General features: G+C 39.6%; 1 protein-coding gene across 1 annotated transcript in view; it reads left to right on the plus strand.

Moving 5' to 3' along the window:
• The window catches only part of dusp8a (dual specificity phosphatase 8a), a 36,314-nt gene extending 15,880 nt beyond the window's left edge, over window positions 1-20,434 (plus strand). Inside the window, 5 exon segments of the mRNA XM_043227717.1 lie at window positions 16,135-16,244; window positions 16,246-16,302; window positions 16,425-16,584; window positions 16,822-16,945; window positions 17,218-20,434. Coding sequence (XP_043083652.1) covers window positions 16,135-16,244; window positions 16,246-16,302; window positions 16,425-16,584; window positions 16,822-16,945; window positions 17,218-18,271 — 1,505 coding nt within the window. The 3' untranslated portion in view covers window positions 18,272-20,434.
• Window positions 20,435-23,577: the final 3,143 nt, after the last annotated feature.

Consider the following 23,577-nt stretch of genomic DNA (forward strand, 5'->3'; position numbering starts at 1 on the left):
GGGGCCTTGACGATTTGCGTTGTTTGCCGACAGACAAACGCTCAAGCGTGCAGTTGTCTAGTTAAAAACGCGTCTGAAGGTTCGCAAATTGATTTTCCTTTGTGTCGCTCTTTGCTGTAGACACCAACAGAATGCACTGAAACTCACCTAAATCTCTCCGTTGCAAAGATGGCTGTATCTTTTTATGTATAAGGGCTATTTATGCATATTAGACATTCATTTGTTATTAGTAATGATTATCAATGGTATTAATAGGAATACAATTTTAATAGGTGGTGACTTTTTTTGTGTGTGTGTGTCGATGCATTTTTTAATTCATATTGGCCATTAAAGTATTATTAGTAATCATTATTAATAATATATTAAAATATGTAAGTTAGCTTTTTTTTGAACATTTAAAAAAACAAAAATAATAATAATAATAATAGTTTCACGCATGTCTTAATTTGACCTTTTTTTATTTTATGCTTTTACTAATACATATTAGTCATTACGTTAATAGTAATTATTATTAATTGTAAAGTTCTTTTTAAAAGGTTTGCATGCGAAAAATAAAACAAAATTGCACACGCATGTCTTAACTGTTATTTTTCAAATATAGTGCATGTTATGTTTTAGTATGAACATAATTATATAAATAAAACATGTAAAATAATATTTAGACAAAATGAAGAAGGGATCCTGCAGTGAATGTTGTAAATATTTTAATACTGTCAAACAGATTATAACCCATATTAATATTCTCTGTTCGTATATAAAATATAGCATTATTAAATTAAAACAATGTAAAAAAAAAACTATATATTGCAGTAACATTATCATTAAACAATACATTGTTCATGGAACAATACATATTAATATTGTATTTAATCAAAATCCATCATCCTTAGCAATTGGTACTGTACATATTACAAATTAAAAATATATAATTAAAGCTATTTGAAATGCCCAGCCTTCCTGCTTCTGAGGAAAAGCAATGTAATGTGAAGCATTTGAGCAGCTGCCGTGCACCGGTCCAACAAGAATCTCCTGCTGTCAATCAAATGATGTCATTCCCAAAAGGCATTTTCTTTCAAAACCTAAGAAAACAATTTTTTGCATCCCAAAAATGCCAGCTTTTCGTCACTCCCTGCAATAATTGCTTTCTGTTAATAGCGATGGTCACAGCAAAGATCAGCTCTTGAAGTGACGAGTCTGTAGAAGTCCTCACGGCAGGCAGTTTTCTGCACCAAGCTTATGTTTTTTTTTTTCCCCTCTCACTTCTTACTAAGCTGCTTGATCCAGATATGTCAGCGGTGAAAAGAAGCTCAAATGTATTTCGGTCAGGATTTGGGGAAATTTCAGCACTTCTGCAAATCTTTGATTATGTGCTTGCCTCCTCTGAAGCGGCTGTCGCATTTAAAGCTTAAGACCTCCTCGAGTTTCATTTACTGCTTTTTTTAAAGCTTAAATTAGAAATGTGTCACACGCGACATGAAAAGTTAACACGTCCGTCACCGAAGCTAATACCGCACCTTTGATATGGAAATAAAATGCATTTGTCATCTAAAAATAGACTACTGAATATCAACGTAAGACTCGTTCAAATGAGGAACATTATTGATGCGGTTTGCTAAGGTTTTGATTGGCTCCATGGAATATGAACACCTTTTTTTTTAATATTCATTCTTGTATTATCATTCTCAGACTCTGAAAATAGTTCTTTGTGTAAATGAAGCCAGGAAAGAAGACGTATTGATTTTATTAAGACCGTATTAAGACAATATGGATGACAAACGGCTCTCGGCGGCCCGTGATAAACGTTAAAGGACAGCTCTAGAGAAGATGATGTAATGTTTCTGGATGTATTCAGTCCAGCACTCGCAGGGATAAAACCACGGTTCGTTTTCGTAGGGGTTTCGCTGTTAGCTTAGCGTCACGCTAATTTCAGATTCTACCGGAACCGCCTGTGAACATCAATCAAGTTTTTAGATCAAGCTCACGAACAAAAACAACAGCTATGAAAAGAATGATTCAGAGCTACCGAGAGGTGCGACAGCGTTTAGTGGTTGAGTGGTTTAGCTTAAGATGGCGTTACGATCTGAATGGTAATGATTGTAAGTGATAGAATGAACAGGATGTTCATGACCACTTCCTGTCTTAAACAGTCACTGTTTCCTTGGTATAAATGCTATCTTGACCAACTTTGAGAGCAATGCATCGCTCAAAGCAATGCAGACTGATGTAACAGAGAGGAAGTGGCTTTTTCATTATTCGATAACGTTATTTAATGAAGATTTAGCAAATGAATGTAAGTAGTGTTCTTTTTATGTGCGGTTAAGCTCTTAAAATCAAAGGTTTGTTTTGCAGTGATGCCACAGAAAGAGCCAGTACTTAAAAGTACTGAAAAGAACGCATTTCTTTCTTAAAGAACATTTTAAAAAATCCAAAGAAACGTTTTCCACAATAAATAACCTTTTGTGCGTTTGAAAAAAGCAGGTATGAAATGCAAATGCTGCTGTTAAGAAGTAAAGAAAAAAATAAAACGCATATAGCGTACATAAAGTCATCCCATAGAAGATCTATACAGGTGGAGCTGGGGAAGAAGCAGGGTTTCTAAAGCGTGCTGCAGCTGTTATAGCAAGCAGGATCCAAGTATTTGAATGTTGAGCAGACAAGATCATTGGCTGCTAATGCAAAAAAACAAATACAAAAAAAAACGGTGGTGTAATTCATTTTAGATTGAATTAGAACCTATCAGATCTAGACAGGTGGAGCTGGGGATGGAGGAGGGTTTTTAAAGTGTGCTGCAGCTGCTATAGCCAGCAACATCCAAGTATTTGAACGTTGAGCAGTAATCTCATTGGCTGCTGATGCGAAAAATAACCAATCAAGAAATTGACTGAATTATGAGATTAATGTCATGGTTTTCTCCCAAATTCAGACCCAGGAGACTCTAATCAATTAAACACCTTTTAGCGACTTAGTCTTAGTCTGTACATGGTAAAAAAATAAATCTGAAATTTAAAATCAAAAAGGGTTCGTTTCCATCATTTCGTCCATTTTTCAGTACAATTTAGCAGTTCAGACTGAGTGATGTGACGCATTAAAGCCAAAAAAAATGGTTAATATGTTTAGCGCGCAAATTTAGTCAGCGATTTATATGAACGATAACGTGAAAGACGTTTGCGTTCAGCTTGAAATGGTCGAAGTGGCAGAAATCGCAAGTGCAGTAATAATTTGTCTTTGAACTTTGCACCGAACCTCTTCGTCTGCTTCATTTCCTGCAGGGTTTAGCTCAAAGTACCACACCTGAAGCAGCTCTTTGGGTTCGCCCCGTTTGACTGTGAGCAAGTTGAGCCAGCGCGCTGCTTCCTGTTAATGTCAGGCGATCCCAGGATCTGAAATGTTATGTGAGCTGTTGTTGAATTTGATCGTCCATCCTGCTCCACAGGCATCTCGTTCACGCCGTTCTTCTTATTGGAATGGCACACACACATTTACACACACCGCCTGAAGCTTTCACACCTCACCCACAGGGACAAGCTTCAGAACGAATGTGTGTGTCCTGCAGATGTGAAATCACTCTTAATCTCGCTAGCCTGTCGCCATCTGCCTTTGTTTTTCTACGCATGGTAGGACATCAAGTCCACTGGGTCACCTATATGCGCTCCTGTATGCCACTTTCTCCAGGTATTATATGGGTCGATGATATCATTCTCATTTTTTGTCCTATATATTCATTTATTTAAAAAATATGCAGATGTCGGTTTTTAAAATATTTTAAAGTTTTTACGGTGATCTCCACATATCATAATGAAGAATTGTTAGAAAAAACCCTTAGTTTTGTATTTTATTACAACCTTTCACAAAATAAAAAAATGGTATGAGCAACTTGTGTATCAAGGTCAATAAGTCGAATAAATCAAATCAACATTTAATAATCTAACCGTTATATGTCAGGTTTATCTCAGACGGTAAAACATCACGTGGTGCGACTCCCCAAAACTGTAATGTTTATGAATTAACAGTTAATAATCTTCATATTAAATACTTTTTACCTTAAAAAATATATTTAAAATGTGTTTTTGAATATAATGATTAAGATGTGTACGCTTACATGTTTTACGCAAGGAAGCGAGTTGGTTGCACCACATGACTGACTTGGTTTTTAATTTCTTAAAAGAAAAAATTGATTACTTAAATAGCTGTAAAACATTTTCAAAACCATATGAAACCAACACAAATGCAAAGAGATATTTTAAACTTATCAATGGTACATTCAAAAAAATATATATAAAAAAATATCCTCTGTACCACCAATAGTTAATGCAGCAAAAGTGGGAGGAATTCGGCAGAAAGTAGCGAATTATGCTCAATTAGAAGATGAAAGTTTTAGCTTGGCAGGGACCAGAGAGCGGCTGTTCCTTTCCCCTTTGTATTTAGCTGCTTTTGGAGCTGAATTCAGCTTTGTCTCGCTCCCGGCTTCTATTATGCAACTGGGCGTTTCTTGCTGAAGTGTTTGTGTGTGTTCGCCAAAATGAGGTAATGAACAGGTGGTGACGCATTCGCTCTAAAACAATATCAATATATCCTTTCACTGTAAGCCTGCCCTCAACATTACGTTTTCTCTCAGACTCCAGACTCGCCACGGTCAGCCAAAGCTCCAATTTTACCGCCGTTTCTACGCCCAGTTGAGGTAAAGGACAGGAGGGCATTCATGATTTAAACCAGCACAGGAAAAAGTCTGACAGACTTCTCTGGAAAAAAAACGTTTCCTATTATACTTGCTTGACTTTAACTGTTGTAAGCCCCGAGTATAACAAAAAACTCAAACATAGTTTTAGCGTAAACGTTCAGCAACATTCCAAGATCCGGTCTGAAACACACTGTGCAGGCCAGATTCAAACCTGTTTCCCATATAGGCGCCAAAGCTCAACATTTGTGCTTTCAGACGTTTTACATAGATGAATTCTGTATGAAGAGTATTGGTAGATGGAGTGTGCAATGAAAATCATGAACTTACTTTGGAACCCAAGTCATATCTAGAGGGGTATGCCAGAACCTTCCTAGGAAATCAAGAGCTTTCTTATATTCTAAGATGTTCGTGAAAATGTAATGTCGAGAAAAGTGCAGTGCTGCAAAATTTCACAAGGTTTTCAGAAATTGTTTCTTTTTTGTTTAATGACAGGCTTAATTAGGCGGTTTTTGATCTATATGGTGCTTCTTCGATGACTTTATTCATGAATTATTCAGTGTTATGAATTTTATGCAGTTGTGTACTTACGTTATCTCAAAAATTCTCTAGGATTTGTAAATTAAAAAAAAATTCCAGATTTAAATGATGACCTGTCCCTGGTCATTGTCGCCTATTAATGATGCAATATCCGCGCTATCCTTTGCCTACAGCAACAGACGTGGTCAAAAAGGAATTTCAGTAATCATGGATCACGATTACCTTTTAAAAATGCCAAATCCCAAAAAAACATACAGAAACTAAGACAAGAAGGTATCGGAACAAACACAGAAATAAAAATAGAACAAATTTTGCATGGCGTTTTGTGAAAACCTCAGATTAAAGAGGCTCCACCCTCACGTGTGCTTTGATAGACGGGTGAGCAAATATATTATTTATTATTTATTGTGCACGTAATAGCCATGCTCAGTTGATTAAGTGATTTAAATAGGTATAAATTAGCTTTTGTTTCTGTGAGCATAATTTGTAAAAATCTCTCTAACCGACCAAAACATATTGTGACTTTAACTTAATTTTTATTTTTTAACCAAATAATATTTTTTTTCATGAATCGAGCCCCAGAACACTACACACTTGGGGGTGGGCTTTTTTTTTTATTCTGGCCCATAGAAAAACACCTAGCAACCATCGAGGACACCCTAGCAACTACATATCATTTCCCATGATACAACCCAAAAACACCCCCATTTTCTTTACATTGTAATTTATTTAGGAGACACTTTTATCTAAAGTGTCTTACAATTAAGGAATAGTGCAACCAACTGACCAAAGCAGCATGATGTAAACAACAAAACCTCACTTAAACCTGTATGAACCATTTGTCGAACACAAAAGATGACGTTATGACGAATGTTGATAATCAAACAGTTTCCCTTTGACTTTTTGGAAGCTGACCGTGAAAGCCATTGGTTACAGTCAACCAAAATTCTTCAAAATATGTATGAGTCACTTTAGATGGTTAGCATCTAAAACTTGATCTTGCAGCAGTTTGACTTCCTGTGTCTACGTAACCCGTTTCCATTATCGTCCCAGAGCAACACAGGGATCAATGTTTCTATTGAAAAAGAGCCACTGTTGCCATTAGGATGAGGTAAGCTCTCGAGGGACGTTCTTGGTGCTCTGTTATTTTCAACAAACACACACACACACACTCAACTCTTTCTCTGGCCGTATGTCTTTCTGATTAGAGCATGGCTCTATTTTTAGTTCAGGCTCCTGTGGTCATCACATCTGGCGCCAGTCGCCTACTTGAACAGCACACATATACACGCCACAGATTCGCAAAGGTCGAAAAGATGACCTTTCAGTCTCCACCCTGTACCCCCGACATACACATACACCACTTTGCGGTATGAAGAAATGAGTAGCATTTGTCCTACATATGGCTCGCTGCAAACTTGGCTATAGTTTCCCTGTGCTCTCATAGACCTCAAATTATATGTGTTATGTCAATTCTGAGAAACAAGCTGAAGAAATGAAGAAATGTCAGTGGGCCGACCAGTGCCAAATACTTTCAGCATGACATGAACTACTTCTTCTCTTCTTTCTGCTACTGTCTCCTTTTTTTCACCCTTTCCTTTCCTTGAATCTACATCTACCTACAATGCAAATTCCCTTCAAAAATAAACACATTCAGTGCACTTAATTAAATGAAGGAAGACTTTTCCACTTTGCTTTACATTTATATGTATACTGTGTATATATTATCAACTCATGTTCAGCATTTTCTGTGCATCCTCCTTTATACCTTTAACATTGCTTTCTTTCACCAAAAATAGTTGTAATAAAATTTTTCCACCCACAAAGGGCTGCTTTTGCTACTGTACCTTAAAGACTTCTATGCAAATAGCATGTTATGATTGGCTAGCATCCAGGCGGCAGCAGCATATTTCATTCAGGGCGGGCCAAGTTTATGGTTTATGGAATTCTTGTAGCTCAAACAGTAGAGGAGAGTGCTAGCAACACCAGGTCATGGGTTTGATCTCCCAGAGAATGCATGAACTGATATATATCTCCTGAATTCACTTCAAAACTGCAAATATTTTTGTCATGTCACAACAATTTGTGAAGTTTTTAAAGCTTACAGAGGCCAGTAATAGCTTTGTAGGTAATGCTCTCCCATGCAATCCCATGATCTCTAGAGGTGCACAAGCAACTGACAAATGTTTGACAAGAGTAGTTTAAAAGTGTAATTTCATTAGAAATTGCCTTAACTCAGAAAGACCGGCGCAAAACTGTTCCATAAATGAAAACCTGTTGGATGTTGGTCGGAAAATTCCTTATTATAGACTTCACATACGAGTCTGGGAGCACGCTTACATGTGGTGACTTCTTTCAGATAATGTACTGGCTCTAAATGAATCCATTCTCATCCTAAAGTTACAAAGGTTTTGGTGGCTCTTCAAGAATGCAATGAATTCCAGGAAAGGTTTGCAGAACACAGGACATACGCGTACACAAACAAATGACGCAACCCAGCGCTCATTTCCTGATAGAGGCAAAATCCTTCCATTCCATCCTCGGCTAAATTTGGATTTCCAGCAGAGCTTGAAGCCCCTGTGTAAAGAATGTGGGCTTTGTCATAATTCTGCTGTCTTATTGCAAGCATTAATACTCCCTCTCATTTATCTCTCTCTCTCTCAGGCTCTCTCCATTTCTCTTTCCATCTCCCCCTTTCCTTCCCACATGAAGCACATCCTCCCAGTTGTGTAACCCTCTCTGGAGACCTCTATCCTGGTTTACATGTGGCCCGATGACATCATAGTTCTCCATAGGGGGTTTAGATTGCTTTCTTTGGCTGTCTTTTAAGGGGGAAGGGTTGGGGAACAGAGACCTTCGTCCATATTAATAGATCAACCCTAGTTTCTCAATCACCTCTACTTCTTGAGTAAGGAAAGAATGGACAACGTGGGAATAGATTATGCAGGAGATGTATAGTAAAATATAAATATAATACAGGGGTGTGGTTTAATGCCCATATATCAGGATCAGTGGCGCTAAATACAAATGAAAAGCAAGTTGTTTTTGCAAGTCTCAGTTCAAATACAGCTAGTCCATTTTATTCACAAATAAAACACATGTTGAAATCATCAACGGCACAATGAATAAAAAAACTGCTCTAAATGAATTTTGCAGCTATAGTAGTAATATTTATTTAATGATTCATTACGGGCTCCCAACTGCAGTTTTATTACAGGGTTCTCCATTGAATTTTCTTTTGTTCCCCCTACATTTGATCTTCTGCCATTGGAGCATTAATGTTAAGCTTAAGAAAAAGAAAGGAGTGCAACAGTTGGTCAATAATCTTCTCAGGACACCTTGTCTTTTCCCTTGCAGTGACAAGTGAACAAGTTTCTTGCTTAATCCAATAAATGTCATCATCCACTTGTAAGAATCACATAAGATTGTTTTAAGCTTCCTTGCGAAACATCTGAAAATTCGAGTCTGATGTAACTGGCCTCCAGAAGTGTTAAAACTGGTTAAAACCGGGTCCTTCGGCTGTCGGTAACATTGCTGAAACATGGCAGACCTTGATTAATGAACTTGACCTTTGACCTGTACACTGGGTTTCAGCCCAGTACTGAGTGACGGCATCCTGTTGAGCCATTACACTTAGAAGCTTTAGAGTCTTTTCTAAACTATGCGACATCTAGATCGTAGTCTTTTTAGCATTAATAGTGTCAAACAGGATGGGCAGTGTAAATTACTAACTAATATGCCAAGCGATGCAGTTTTATGATCTCGTAGCTCAGTATGTTTTAGGAGATTTGGAAATATTGGTAGAAACATTGAGTCACAGCAATATCAGCAACCAAAAGCCATAACCTCTTGTAAGAGGATACGTAACTTTACAGTAAAACTAGTGGTGTGAGGAAGCTGGAAGAGGAAAAAGTGATTTACAGTACACTTAATACAGGAACGAGCAATCTGGGAACTTTCATTTTTAAGGACACAGTCCATGGAGCACCCTTTGTTGGGGTCAAATCCGCAGCTGGCTTTGATCGCTTTACTATAACTTTCCTAAATTCGTAAAAGTAAATGTTCTTTATTGGCATCGTTTGGCAAAGGTTCTGTATTCTGGGAAAGGATCTTTAGCACACAAAAAAAAGATGTGTTTGCTAAAAAGTTCTTTGGGGAACCAAAAGTGTTTTTTTTTCCAATGGCATCGTTGCGAAACCCCCTTTTAGAACCTTTATTTTTAAGAGTGTAAGATTAGTGGTATTTAAATGTGTCACCATCACGTGTGTGGAAAGTCCTACGTCTGAAAACGTTGTGAATTGCTGTCTACCGGCTGGGATATGTCCAAGTTGACACTCAAAATTAAAATAGCACATTTCCACGTGTGTCTGATTAAAGCACGTCAACAGGTGGGCGCAACAAAGGATGGCGATGATTTAATGATATTAAAAATAGAGCAGTACACCTGGGGCAGAGTGATTTGGGGAAGCAAAATGTGTTTAAAGTGCGTTTTCTTTTTAAACAGTTACGCTACTCCGCTGTTTTTGAACCTCAAAAACGTTGATTTTTGAAAATGCTGCAGAACCCACTTTAGTTTAAAATTCTCTCTGCGTATCCTTGATGACCATGTAAACAGTAACGTCATGCTCTATGTTGTACCCATAGATATGTGTTTGTAGATTCCCATTCAAGCACATAGATGCGTCCACCACCAATAACATCTACATATCTGTGGTTATACCTGCATGTCTGGTCACGTGACAGACGTTTTAGGTTGTGTACTGTAGACGGAGACCATTTCTGAAGCGCCAGTGTAGGCAAGGATCATTTTCATTATAAAAACGCACTAGTGTAAACGGACCATAAGTCATATCGCCGTTTCTTTTTTGTTGCGATTAATCGTTCTGCCCAGGGGTAAAGACACATTTATTGCAGTATGGCATGTATCTGCTGTTTTGTTGGCAGTAAAACGATACAGCTACACTCGCATAGCATGTAATGTCTAAACGCACGTGTTGTGTTTCTTTCTTTCCATGACTTCATCATGACTTCACTTATGGCTTGTATACATAAGACATCTAGAAGCTTAATCATGCAGCGAGAATTCTAGCTCTTTCGCCCCATATCGTGAGTGTAAATGAGAGATGCCCCATTGGGATCCATTTATGTGATATGTATGTCAAACTCCAGAGAAATTTCATGCTGTTTTATCACAGACAGGGGGATTCGGACACACTTAGACTGATGCACACATGTGAGTGTTGAGTGATTGGAGCTGGCGTTGCACTCAACTGGAGGCTACCTCACACCTCAGGCATGACAGCTGGGGCCCCGTAAGCATTACATCATGGACTGATGTATCCGCGTATCGCATGTCACTGGTGCTCTGACAACAAGCGCTATCAGCGCTAACCCCCTCCTACTCCACACACGCATTCGCACAAAAATTCTCTTCCATGCACACACCATCCTTTGTTAGATCCCAAACGTGCTGTATAAATACATTCAGTATATTGTGGCAAGGCTCCTGCACATAAAGGCTTGTGGAGTTGTAGCCAAACTGCATGAATGTTGTGGTTCCTCTGCTTCGACTGACAGATGATCCTGCGGTGTAATGTGTTGTATTCTGATACAGCTTCTCCCTACTGCACCTTTACGAGCATCATACTCGGCCTGATGCAGGGGGTAAACATTCACAAAGTAGTTAAGGATACAACCAGAACTAACCAGCATAAACCAACAGGAAAAGTGCTTATATATCATCTGACTGAACCAAAATGTGTTAGCAACATGCAGTGCGCTTTAGAACAGTCAGTAGGTGCGTTTCCGTTACAGATTTGTGCAAAAATTCGCCGATTAAAAAAGTATTGCGAAATGACGCCATTCCCATTAACCTATGTTATGCAACTAAACCTTTTTTTTGCTGTTGCAATTAGTCATAGCAACAGCAATTTTAGCATGTTTAGGCTGGTGTGCACATGGTTAGATTTAGAATTTGAGTTTATTAAAATAAACTTGATTTACGCAGGTACATTTGTTGTGCATTTTATATCCATTTATTAGGTTTAGACTAATGGGGCATTTAAGGTCATTTACACCTGGTATCCTGGTATTTGTTGATCCGATCATAAATGAATGACATTAAATACAGGTTTAAACAGGGTCAGAAATGCTTTGAGATTGTCCACTTTCAGAGGTAGTCAAAAAACGCACTCGAGCAGATTGCGTTCATAATACAAACACTTGTGGCCAAATGCGTTCAAACTGGCCCAAAAAGCCGCCTCTTTTCTGCCTACTGACCTAATTCTTTCACATAACAGGACATGTTATTGAACCGCTCTAGCCAGAAGGGATTTAAACTTTGCTGGCTGAAAACGTAAGTTTAGTTTGAAAAAGAAAAACATGTAAAGCACAATGTTCTCTTAGCATTCCAGTTTTTAACTCAAGCCCATAACTTTAGTCATAGTTTGGCAGCTATCAGAGCAAACAAAAGCTTTCTGCTTTTTTCACAATATGAACCAGGAACCGTCCCCTCAAATATATCAAAGCGGTAGAACAAACCCGTCTGTGTACATGCACATTATGCGTGTACTTGCAGACTAAAACAGTTGAGGGTGTTATATTTTTTCATTTTCAGAAAAACATTGAGTGGGCCCCTAAGGTGGCTGCATATTTGCTCGGTGAGTAAGGAATGTGGTTGCATGCCTTACTCATAAGCCAGATTCAGCTCGCACACAGTAAGAGCGAGGGAGAGGAAAGACGGGGGGGAGACAGAGTGAAAGTAAGAGAGAGGAGAGAGACAGGGCAGACTATGCTCACGGCAAATGAGCTCATTCACTCTAAGGTCACACAGAGAGAGAGAGAGAGAGAGAGAGAGAGAGAGAGAGAGGCGGGGAAAGACTTGAACGGAGGCTGTACAACAATAGCGAGCTCCACTTTCAGTTGTTGCCACACAGAATGAGACCGAGGAAGGATCCGTGGCGCTCCTGAGGAAAGACCACACACTTCTCCTGCCCTCGTTTCTGTGAGGGGCGACGCAGTTGTTGCCGCTTTCCTGTGGAGTGTCCCTCCTGTGTTTTTTAGGATCTTTTTTTTTTTTTTTTTTTTGGTACCCAGTACCTTTCGGACGTATAGTTCTTGCACTGCGGTTTGGACTGGTTGGTGCGGATGCCCCTAGACGTGGTCATATCCTCCGGAGAACTGCTTCTGGCCGGGGATCCAGCGAACAGACATGAGGCTCAAAATCAGAGTCCGCAAGATGAGGAAAGAGCGCAAGCTGAGAGGTGTGTAGCATCTGTTGTCACCTGGAGCGATGGTGCTTTCCAATCTGACACATGTTGGCTCGAGGTTATGCGATGTTTTATCATCTTCCTCTTTCATTTCTGTAGTCCCACATATTTGGCTGATGTTAGAATTCATTCTTTAACCATACATTTCTGTTAAAGAGTTAAACATTAACCTTGCATTGCTCCTATGAGTATCTTTATGATTAGAGTAGAAAATTAAATGGACATGCATAGGATTTATTTGATTGGAGTGTATGTATTAATGCGGTTACTTTCAGGTGTGTGTTCGTGGTTCACCACGTTATGCACACATGCAAGTGTATATTTGAGTTACGTGTGCATTCTACTGATGTCAGTACAAGTTAAACAGTTGGACTTTGCCGAGCAATCCATGTTTATTGCAGTGACGTCTATGTTTTCATAATGCTTTAGGGCAGAAATGCAATAATTGTAATAGCGCCAACAGTTAATGATTCGATGATACAAGGTCCTGGGGTTTAACACTTCTAATCTGTCAAGCATGACACAAAGCGCCGGGAGTGATGAGGTAGCCACCAACCCCCTGCTGTTTTTTGTGTTCCTCATTGTGCAGCATGCATGTGTGCAATGATGTCATTGGGCCTTTATTGAGATGCTAATAAGTGTGTGTGTGTGTGTGTGTGCGTGCAGAGATGGGGACAGATGGGGGCTGCTCCTCAATGGCGTCATGTCTTCTGCATCTGGAGACTCGTATGTGTGTGCGTGTGCGTTGATGTGCATTAGTTTCATTCAGGGGCCCATCAATGCTGCTGGATGTAGAGCCTTGAATGGAAGCCTGTGTGAGAGTGGCTATAGAGCTCAGCTGAAAAGATGAAAAACTGAGGGGCTCCTAAAGATGGAGGTCAGGTGCCGCAGGACAATGAACTGATATCAAAGGGTGGAGTTAATGAACTGTGCACTCTGTGTTATTAAACACAAATGCGGCTTGATAGTTCATGGCCATAGCCAAAAAATATAACCCTAGTTACCTTGTCTGCTTTGTTGCACAGTAGGGGAAAATAGCATTGCAGCTGCAGTCAAATTTAGGTAAGTATAACACAAGTATGTGGTGACCTGAGCGTTGTAGTCCTTGTATAAGCTATTCACCCTGCAATTCTAGATCAATTCTTCCATGATGTTAAGGTTCCTCTGTACCAGAGAGTTTATTGCACTTTTGAGAAGAACTGAGGTCTAAGGCACGTCAGAGAAAGTTGGATGGTGAATGGAGGTTATGTAAGCTTTGGGGGGAGAGAGAAAAAAAGCATGAAGGAAGTATGCGAGTGGCACATTGCCTTTTAGTCCAGCGTCAGACTGACCCTGGCACACTTTTCTTGCTGAAAACACACATGCACTCATATGCCTAGTGGTTTTGAGAAACGTCACTGCTGCCCTCTTACGTAACTGGAGCCTATAAAAGTGACTAATGTCGCCTAAGTCAGTGTCCGTGAATTGTGCATGGGTTTATTTATTCGATTCGGAGAGTCCTACATGTTCGCAACATCTAGTGTACTGCTTAAGGTGCAAATAACTTTTTCATATTTCTGTGGAAGAAGTAAAAGTAGGCGTTCGTTGATTCAGCATTAGCAAGATGTTAAGACAGATACGGAAGCTTATGGTTTCCTTGTAATCCTAACTGTCACCACCACCGCCCAGTTAGAAATGATAGCTGATGATCTCACTCAAGTATTTCCTCTCTTGGCTTTTCAACAATGTGGTGCTGTAAGTGTTCCTGTTTGTGCTGCTGTGGTCCAGTAACACTTTTTTTTCCAAGGAAGCTATATAAAGCACCCCTGTAGATCTTTGAAGCAAGACAATATTCTAGATCCTTGAGGAGATGAAAGATCACTTCCAAAGGAGATCTTGTCCACTTGCCTTTTGAGCTGTGGTCTTGCTTTCACAGATCCCAGATGCCCTTTGAAATCCTTGACCTTTGAGTTCAAGAAAGAGGGATGGGAAGTCAGCACTACTTCCCAGTTTTGACAAAAGTAATACATTTGACGGATGTGGGAATAGAAGTCAGTTCTAACAAGCCTTAACCAGGCAAAATTTGCAGTCTTACTTGGGTTTTGCTGACAGTGTTGACATAATGACCAACCCTTTTTAGGCAGTTATGTCACTGGGCTGGTGAGGGGAGTTACAGTTGGGGGATGGGGAACCGACATCCAGGATTTGATGATTGTATCAGTGTGTTTGAATGTATTTGTGTGTGTGGTTTGGGGGGGGAGGGTGTATTTGAACCAGTATGGGGGTCGTAGAACATTTGGTCGACAGTCATTCATCTACCACTGGTTTCGAGAGCGTATGGAGGAGGCACCAGGGGCCCGTTGGTTCTGCATGAGTGACATGCAAATCACCTCTCAGTCTTCTGTGCTGAGAGATGATGTCATTGTACCAGCCGTTGCCGTTAATAGCAGGAAACAGACAGGTTGTCGCTCAAGCTCTTAAAGAAGCAGGCAACCCCCAAACAAACAATAGTTGTTTGGATGGTGATTTGCACATGGATAAGAGGGACAGGTGTTCCTTGTTGTCAGTTAGGGCAAAGCAGGTGGCTTTTAAAGTTCACGGTTAATTGATGTATGATTTGTCACCCGTGTATAGACTCTGAATGATGTCATGCAAGAACGTTGAGCATGGTTGACGTTTCTCTTTGTTGTAAAACTTTCTTATCACCTCACTCTTTATTTGCCATGACTCATTTTATTGACTTGTTCATTTTAACTCCTCCTTCCCACCCAGATCAGTTTAACACAGTCACTTTAGTTTGGACTATTGCACAGGTTTTTGGCCCAGATGAAATGATTTCATGGCTCCCTAGTTGACTGCTGTGTGTGCACGCTCCCAGGGTTACCATGTCCCAGATTCTCATGGAGCTCATCTGCGATTAAGGTCTAAACCCATCTGCCGGGGCTCACACTTTCTGGCAGCATTGCACAGTTCAATGAAGACTTTACTTTCTTACTCTGTAAATGCAATCCACTTTTCCTGTTACATGAATGCATTCTAGTTCAAATGCTTATAGATGCACGCAAGTGCATTTGCAGATTTTAACTTCCATTTGTACGTGCGTACATCACTGTCCAGACACCCAACGCCCTAGAGCTATGAATCAAGGGCTTGGTCTGCACCTGTGACCACCCTCATTCTCTAAGCCTGACGCAATTGTTCAGTTGAGGATATTAGGTCATCCAGGAAAAGGAGCTCCAGCAGACAAATGCCAAAACTGGAGCCACCCGCCTCTTAAAGAAACAGAATCCTTCTTTAGGCCAACTGGCCTTTGCTTACTTGATGGCTGTGTTTATACATGTACTGACCTAGATTGACATAATATTGTTCATCTGAATCATCTCTTGTTTAGGTTTTGACAAATGATGTGTGACATCACCATGCTTTGTGTTAGTATGAAAGGTTTTGACTTGAAATATGCCTCTTGTTATTACAGGTTGCTCTTTGTTAAGTTCTTTGTCCTGCTTGAGAGATTTTGAGTTGTATCTCTTGCATAATGACTTGTGTTACAACAATAACAATGTTGACAGTCGCCAAATCCAGCATTCTTGTTAGTCTTGTCTTTCTTTTATCTAATAGGTAAGGGGTCATTTTGTTTCCTAACACATTCTCTTTTTTTCTCTGTTTCTTTAGGTGGTTTTGCAGCATTCTCTTCCTGTTTCCCAGGCCTGTGTGAAGGCAAGCCAGTGGCCACTCTGCCTATGAGTTTGTCTCAGCCATGTCTGCCTGTTGCAAACGTTGGTCCCCACACTAATCCTGCCCCATCTCTACCTGGGCTCCCAAAAAGATGTTCTCAACAAGGTACAGCTCACTGTAACTGAGGTCTTGGAATGTTAGAAACTTCTAATATGTTGAAACTTCCAAAACTGGAGTAGTCACATTGTATAATTGTAAAATTGTAAAACTTGGTTCTTTCCACTCAGGATCTGATGGCTCAAAACGGCATCACATATGTTTTAAATGCAAGCAACACCTGCCCAAAACCAGAGTTCATCTCCGAAAGCCATTTCATGCGCATTCCTGTCAATGACAACTACTGTGAAAAACTCCTGCCATGGCTAGACAAAACCAACGAGTTTATTGGTAAGAACCAACTTGTGACAGTTGTAAGAGTTAATTTAGCTTCCTTTGACTGGTTGATTTCAAGTTGACATTAGCATGCAAAGTGAGTAGCACCCTCTGTGATGGTATCAGGAACAACTAATTTAATCCTCAAAACATGTTTGCAGAAATTTTTTTTGGGAGGCTTGTCACTGAAGAGGTATTTAGTTGTCTTTATATGTTTTGTGTTTGCTCACGTTTTTCCCTTCTCCTTTTCAGACAAAGCCAAGGTTTCCAACTGTCGAGTCATTGTCCATTGTTTAGCCGGCATCTCTAGGTCTGCTACCATCGCCATTGCTTATATCATGAAGACAATGGGCTTGTCATCAGATGACGCGTACAGGTAAACTCACTCAGACACCCTGCAGCTTAAATTGCACTGTCTCAGAAAGACATTTTCTGCTAGCTGTAATTTTATATCCATTTCCTGCAACATGTAAAATGGATCACATAGAAACAGTTGTAAACAATACCCATCGTGGCCTTCCTAAACACATATTTTTGTTCAGGCCCTTACAAGCTCACATGATGCGTCTTTGTGCTGGAGATGTCTTCCTTTCCATATATGCGGATTTGTCCTTAGGGTAATTGTTCTTACTCATCTTGTGTTTCCAGGTTTGTGAAGGACCGCAGGCCTTCAATATCACCCAACTTCAACTTCCTGGGACAACTGCTGGAGTTTGAGAAAGGCCTGAGATTGCTAAAGGCGCTATCCTCAGGTCAGGAGAAGTTGGAGCAGTTGAAGGAATTGTCAGAACCTAGAGGAGAATCTTCCAGTGATCCTGAAAAGGGTCGTTTGGAGGCTGAGAAGGACGGCACAGAATTAGACACCAAGCTACCTTCTCCAACCTCACTCCAGCAGGGCTTTAATGGCTTGAATCTGTCAGCAGAGCGTATTCTAGACACCAACCGGCTGAAACGCTCTTTCTCACTTGACATCAAATCGGTCTACGAGCCCAACCACTGCCCTCGCCTCACGCCTGCGCATACCGAAGATGTTCCCAAACTCTGCAAGCTGGACAGCCCAGAGGCCGGAGATGCCAATGGCGTATGCCAGTACTCACCTGTCAGCCCCAGTTTAGCTGAATCTACAGGCCTCTTTCCTGAGAGCAGCTCTCGACCTCGTTCGCGGAGGAAAAGCAAGCACAATGGTAGCAGCGCTGGAAGTTCTCCTGTGCACTCGCACTTCGGACACTCACTCCCCGCACACAAAAGTCCCAGTCTTGAAGACAATCTGAAGCCCTCCCTGCTGCTCAGCCTTCCCACTGTGGGCACCGGGCCCATGTGGACCAAGCATAGAGACACCGTACAAGCCACGACCCCCGTTACTCCAACAGGCGATGCCCCTTGGTTCTACAGCTCGGAGTCAATGAACAGTAACGGCGGTGGAGGAGGAGCGGTACACTTTCCTGCACTGGGATGCAGCAGCCTTCCTGGCCCATGCGAGGCTGTGCGACTGCGGGAGAAGGTGGGGGAGCCGCGGGACTCGAGGGGCAGCTGGCACGAGGATGCCCCCACTTCCAGTGCTGCCGATAAGCAGTTCAAGCGGCGCAGCTGTCAGATGGAGTTTGAGGAGGGCATATCGGAGACGCGTTCGAGGGAGGAACTGGGAAAGATCAGCAAACAGTCCAGCTTCTCTGGAAGCATGGAAATCATTGAAGTATCCTGACATCACCTGCACAGCCACTGGGGACTTTAACGCACAGACGGACAGGCGCCACTTATGAGCAACGAAGACTAAGAGTGGACCTGACAAGGCTGTGGAACATTCATATTAGTTCATAGACTTGTCAATAATGCCTAGTTCTCAGAAACTGGACTTTTTTTGTTGTCTTTTTAAGCCGGTGGAACCGGACGCAGATTGACTTTGCTTTGTCTTTCTACTGTTTTTAAGCCATAGCCATCCCCAGATGACAACGAGCTGAGACTGCGGTGGCAGAATCCCTCGTTTCCTCACTCTAGAAACAGTCCACCCTATTCCTCATAAAAGCTTTACCCAGCCTTTTGGTGTATTGAGAATCAAGCATGGCTGTTACGCTCACACTTGTTTCTTTTATTATGCCGCCCTGGACGTTACACCGCCACAGCACAACGAGTCAGCACAGACTAAGCCTTGGTGGTACATGCTTTTACTGGCTGAATGAAGGCCTCTTTGTGCGGTGCTCTTGTCCACCCTTGCTCCTGTATCCCAGCATTCACGGAATCCTGGAGGAGGAACCAGGCATGTCATGAAGGAAACGCATTGTGGGCGTTTTCCCATAATGTTCTCTGTCATTCTTTTGTTACCCAGATTTCAGGGTCTTGTCCTTCCCCTCCTGTTCCCAAGTGGTGATGCGCGAACTGTTGTGCAACCCACGTTCCTCTCACTAAGCATGCGTCAAGGCTGCTGTTTTCCTTACAAACAAATGGTATATGGACTATACACAGTGATTTCAATGGACGTTTAAAGTTTTTTTTTGGTCATTTTATTAGTTACAGTTGTAATTTATTCTACTGGTTCATTCTGGTAATGAGAAATAATATAAAGATTGTGGAGTTTTTATTTTTCCTCTTTTTCAGTGTTGATCTCTCTTTTTCTGTGATATTGACAAAAATACACTCGCAAAACTGATACGCAACTACAAGCAATATGTGTTTTTACTTTTTTTTGTCCTCCTTTTCCTTTATAAGGGAGTGCAGTTATTACCAGGAATTATCTGATGTTTAAATGCACTTTCTGTTGCTTTAAGAGGGAAGTTTTAGAACGTTCTCATTAAAAGGGTACCACAGCGCTTTACAAAAATTCATGTGTAACCATTGATGTCCTGCAGTGTGTCACAAACTAAAGCATTCGGTATGGCTTTCGTTTGTCTCTCCAGCCTGCTGGCTTGAATTATTAAAAGACTTTAATCCAGCATGAATATTCTAGAGGAATCTAGACAAATATGTATGATACCCCAGCATTGTAAAATGAGTAGCGACTCATTTTGATTTTCAAGAATTTGATTTTTGTATTAACAAGCACACAAGACGAAATGAAGGGAAAAAAAAAATGACAGGGACTCTAAAGGGGTTTGTCTGTGTCCCCCATTTGTTCTGCATATTTATGACATTATTTATTGTTTGTTTGGGTCTGATTGCGGGAGGATGTGTGGATGGATGTTGTGAATGACTGACAGAAGGACCCTTTGCAGATGCTCTCAGAAACTGGCGTCTTGGAGCGGCGATAAACCCCCTAACCTTTTCGTCAGCAAAAAAAGGATACACAACTACATGCTTTTGAACCTGGCTGATGGTCTGACAGTATAACTAGTTTTTATTGGATCATAAACTTTATATGAAAGACCAGTAACCGATAAGAACAGAATCTGCACTATGGTGACAATACATTCTGCTTGCTTTCTTCTCAGGGGAGCTTTAAATGAGTCAATTACATGTCTGAGCTCTGAGCTTTCTCTATTTATCCCTTTTCGTCATCTCTCTTTAGCACCAGTTACTCTTTCTCTCCTTCACTCTCCTTTTCCCTTCATCCTCTGTTTCTCTCAGATTGCTCCAAAGGTTAAATATAACACAGAAAGGGTGTGTGTGTGTGTCTGTGTGTCTGTGTGTGCGTGCAAATGTGAATGGGATTTCCCTCTCCATGGGAGATAGTTCAGCAATTTATTTATGTCTGTATTTTTCAGTTAGCTTTTCTGTATGGCAAATCTTGTATTTGTGCTGCTGTAAGTTTTTTTTCCTTGTGTGAGACATTACCTGTATTTCCTTTTCCTTCCTGTACTATAATTTTAAAGACATTGTTATCATTATTTAAAACATGTAATAAAAAGATGCAGGCTGTCCTTTTTTGCTGAAATTGTTAAATAGTTGGCAACATTATTATTATTATTATTATTATTATATTTTGTGTGAATAGCATCGTATCAACAAAACTAATTGATTTAGGATTTTTTAAGAGAAAATCTTGATACCTTAGGCTGCTTGACCTTAAAATACCTCAGGTTCTTTTGAAAAGCTTGTTCCTCCCCATGTACCCATTTTGTGACGATGAAACAAAATACAAACATTACAAAATATGAAAGTTTTGTGATTTCTTTTCTTTTGATTTTTTTTTTTCTTTTGTACTAGCATAGTTCAGATATTGAAAAAAAGATCAGATATTGAAAAAAGAGTTTCGTTTATTTTTGCATATTGTGAATAATTATTACTTTTATTATACTACTATTACTATTATTATTACGCTGATAATGTTGTTTCCACCACAGGATGAAAAATTGGTAATTGTTATATTTTATCTCAATTTATTGTAATTCATAGTTTATATTTCATAATAGCAATATAACTTGAGAAAAAATTACCTGTTATACACACACACACACACACACACACACATATATATTTATTCTCACATTCTGAGTTTATATTGCATTTATGATTTTTGTTTTGTATCTTGCTTTTATTGTTTTCTTTATATATATATATATATATATATATATATATATATATATATATATATATATATATAAAATTGTGATATATATAACACACACACGCTAGTTGTTATATATATAAACACTGATAAAAATGAATATTCTCTTTAAAGCCATTGTTTTCTAAAAGTGTCCATTGTCTTACAAATACTGATATTTAAAATTATTTAAATAATAAAAGATACTCTAAATGTGAAATTAAAACCACCAATAGGTAGCAGTAAGTCACTGCAAAAAGGAGCCATTACGACTGAAGCGAATCATTTAACCACTGATTCATTCAGGAACGAAACATTGATTCACTCAGGAACTAAACACCATCATGTTGCTCAGAGACGCAAAATAATGTTTTGGTTTTGTTCTGAATAATTTTTGGCGTCTAAAACATAAGTCTCTTAAATCAACTCCCTGTTTATGGAACTTTTTTTTTTTTTTAGGAAGAACTGATCTGAGACATGCAGTGGTTTCGCATACCTGACCTTTGTTGCAGTTCTGCATATACTGCACATGCTTCAGAGGTCTCTCGCGCTGTAACTCCTCGCCATTGTTCTCCTCAATAAAGGCCTGTCTTTATCGTCTGCCCCTGTGAAAGAGGAGAAGGTGGTATAAAACCTGAGCGAACACAGCACACTTAACAGCGCCGAGACCAAACCCAGCCGCCTACTTACAACACGCAGAGAGCGGGGTCAAGGTGAAAGTCAGCAGTAAGAAAGGCCTCCGTATAACCAGGAACGCTAAATCCATTGGGAATAGGAGGAAAAATTCCCCAGCTTCCCACTCGAGAATACCATTCTGTTCTCACTCGGCCCGGGGATTTTTCTTTCATTCCTCGCCTTGCTTTCGAATGCGAGCGCAGGGAATGAGAAACCGTGTGGGCCTCTGCGGCTATCGGCCCGTCGAACGCGTTAACAGAACAAATTTGACTTCGTGCAAACAAATGAAGGCATATGAAATGGGCCGCGGGTGATTCATACACGTAATCAGATGTTTGTTGAGTAAGTCGAGCGAGGCAGTGTTCGGAGGGATAATGATTACGGAAGCCCAGCTGACGATGAGCACATGATGACATGCAGTCGACACAAAAGACTCTCCTGTCTTTCCCCTCACATCACCATCAAAGCGTTCAGCGTGAATGCTGTGGCTAACGGATTTCATTCTAAGTGCTGAATGGCTTCAAAAAAATATTAACTAGTACAGTACGAAATAAGTGTAATTACAACTTTGAAATATATTTTTACAGTGTATATATTTATACAATATTTATACAAGTTGTAATTAGTTGTAATTATTTGTACATTTACTATTAATTTGTAAAAAACAAAACAAAATTAAAGATAACTGATGAATGTAAAAATGGTACAGTAAAAATTACGGTAAATGTACCGTTTTTTTTATCTTATATATATTATTTACACTAATTTTAAATCTTTAATGTACACATTTTTGTGGCCCTTCACGTTTGATCGTTCATTTTTATATTTCTGTTTCTTACTGTTTTGTTATATAAATTAAAATACCTAAAAACTAATAACTATTCAAATGTCTGGTAACGCTTTACAATAAGGTTCATTAGTTTGCATCAGTTAGTTAGTCCATTAGTTAACGTGAACTAAAAATAAACAAAACTTCTCCAGCGTTTATTAATCTTAGCCAATGCTAATTTCCGCATTTACTAATGCATTATTAAAATCACAAGTTGTGTTTGTTAGCATTAACTCACTGTGACATTAACTTACAATGAATTACTGTATTTTTATTAACTAATGTTAACAAAGATGAATAAATGAACCAATGTTAACAAATATTGTTTTCAAATATTTTCAATAACCTTTGAGTAAATTGTGTGCCAAATCGTGCTCTCGTTAAACTTCGTGATTAATTTCTTAAATTGTATTTTTTTTTTTTTTTTTTTACATTTCTAGTTCAGCCGGAAATATTCGTAAAATAACATTCGTGTGTGTTTATTCGGTCACTTCGCACCAAATATTATTTCTATTCTTCTAGCTGTTCTCATCAGTACAATGATTATTAATTTCGCTCATCTCTCTCTCTCTTTCTTCCCAGATCTGGAAAATATCTATTTCCGACATGAATATTAATAATAAAAAGGTTCGTGTGAAAGGCTCTTCAAAACCTGCTTCAAATGGCGCTGGTTTCTTTTCAAAGACTAATGGTGCATTATGCTATAATTTAATAAACCGAAATGAGTGTAGTTACAAGCTATTGGATATGAGAGTGACGGGTTCCACCGAAGCTGATTGTTCCCAGATGCAGCCGTGTTTTGTGCCAGACTGAGTTTATATATGGCAACTTATAAAACTGTTACATCATTGCAACAATTCTCTTCAATTGCGTTAGCTGGAGTCGGTAGGTAACTTTCCGTGGGATTTCTTGCCCCATTGCCTGTGTCCTCGAACGACCGTAAATCAAAAGCATGTGAAAATGTCTCTACGCTATAAAAGAAAAAAAACCACGGAGACTTACCATAACAAATTTTATAAACCTTCGG

Source organism: Puntigrus tetrazona, chromosome 25, assembly GCF_018831695.1.
Source record: "Puntigrus tetrazona isolate hp1 chromosome 25, ASM1883169v1, whole genome shotgun sequence".
Lineage (NCBI taxonomy): Eukaryota > Metazoa > Chordata > Actinopteri > Cypriniformes > Cyprinidae > Puntigrus > Puntigrus tetrazona.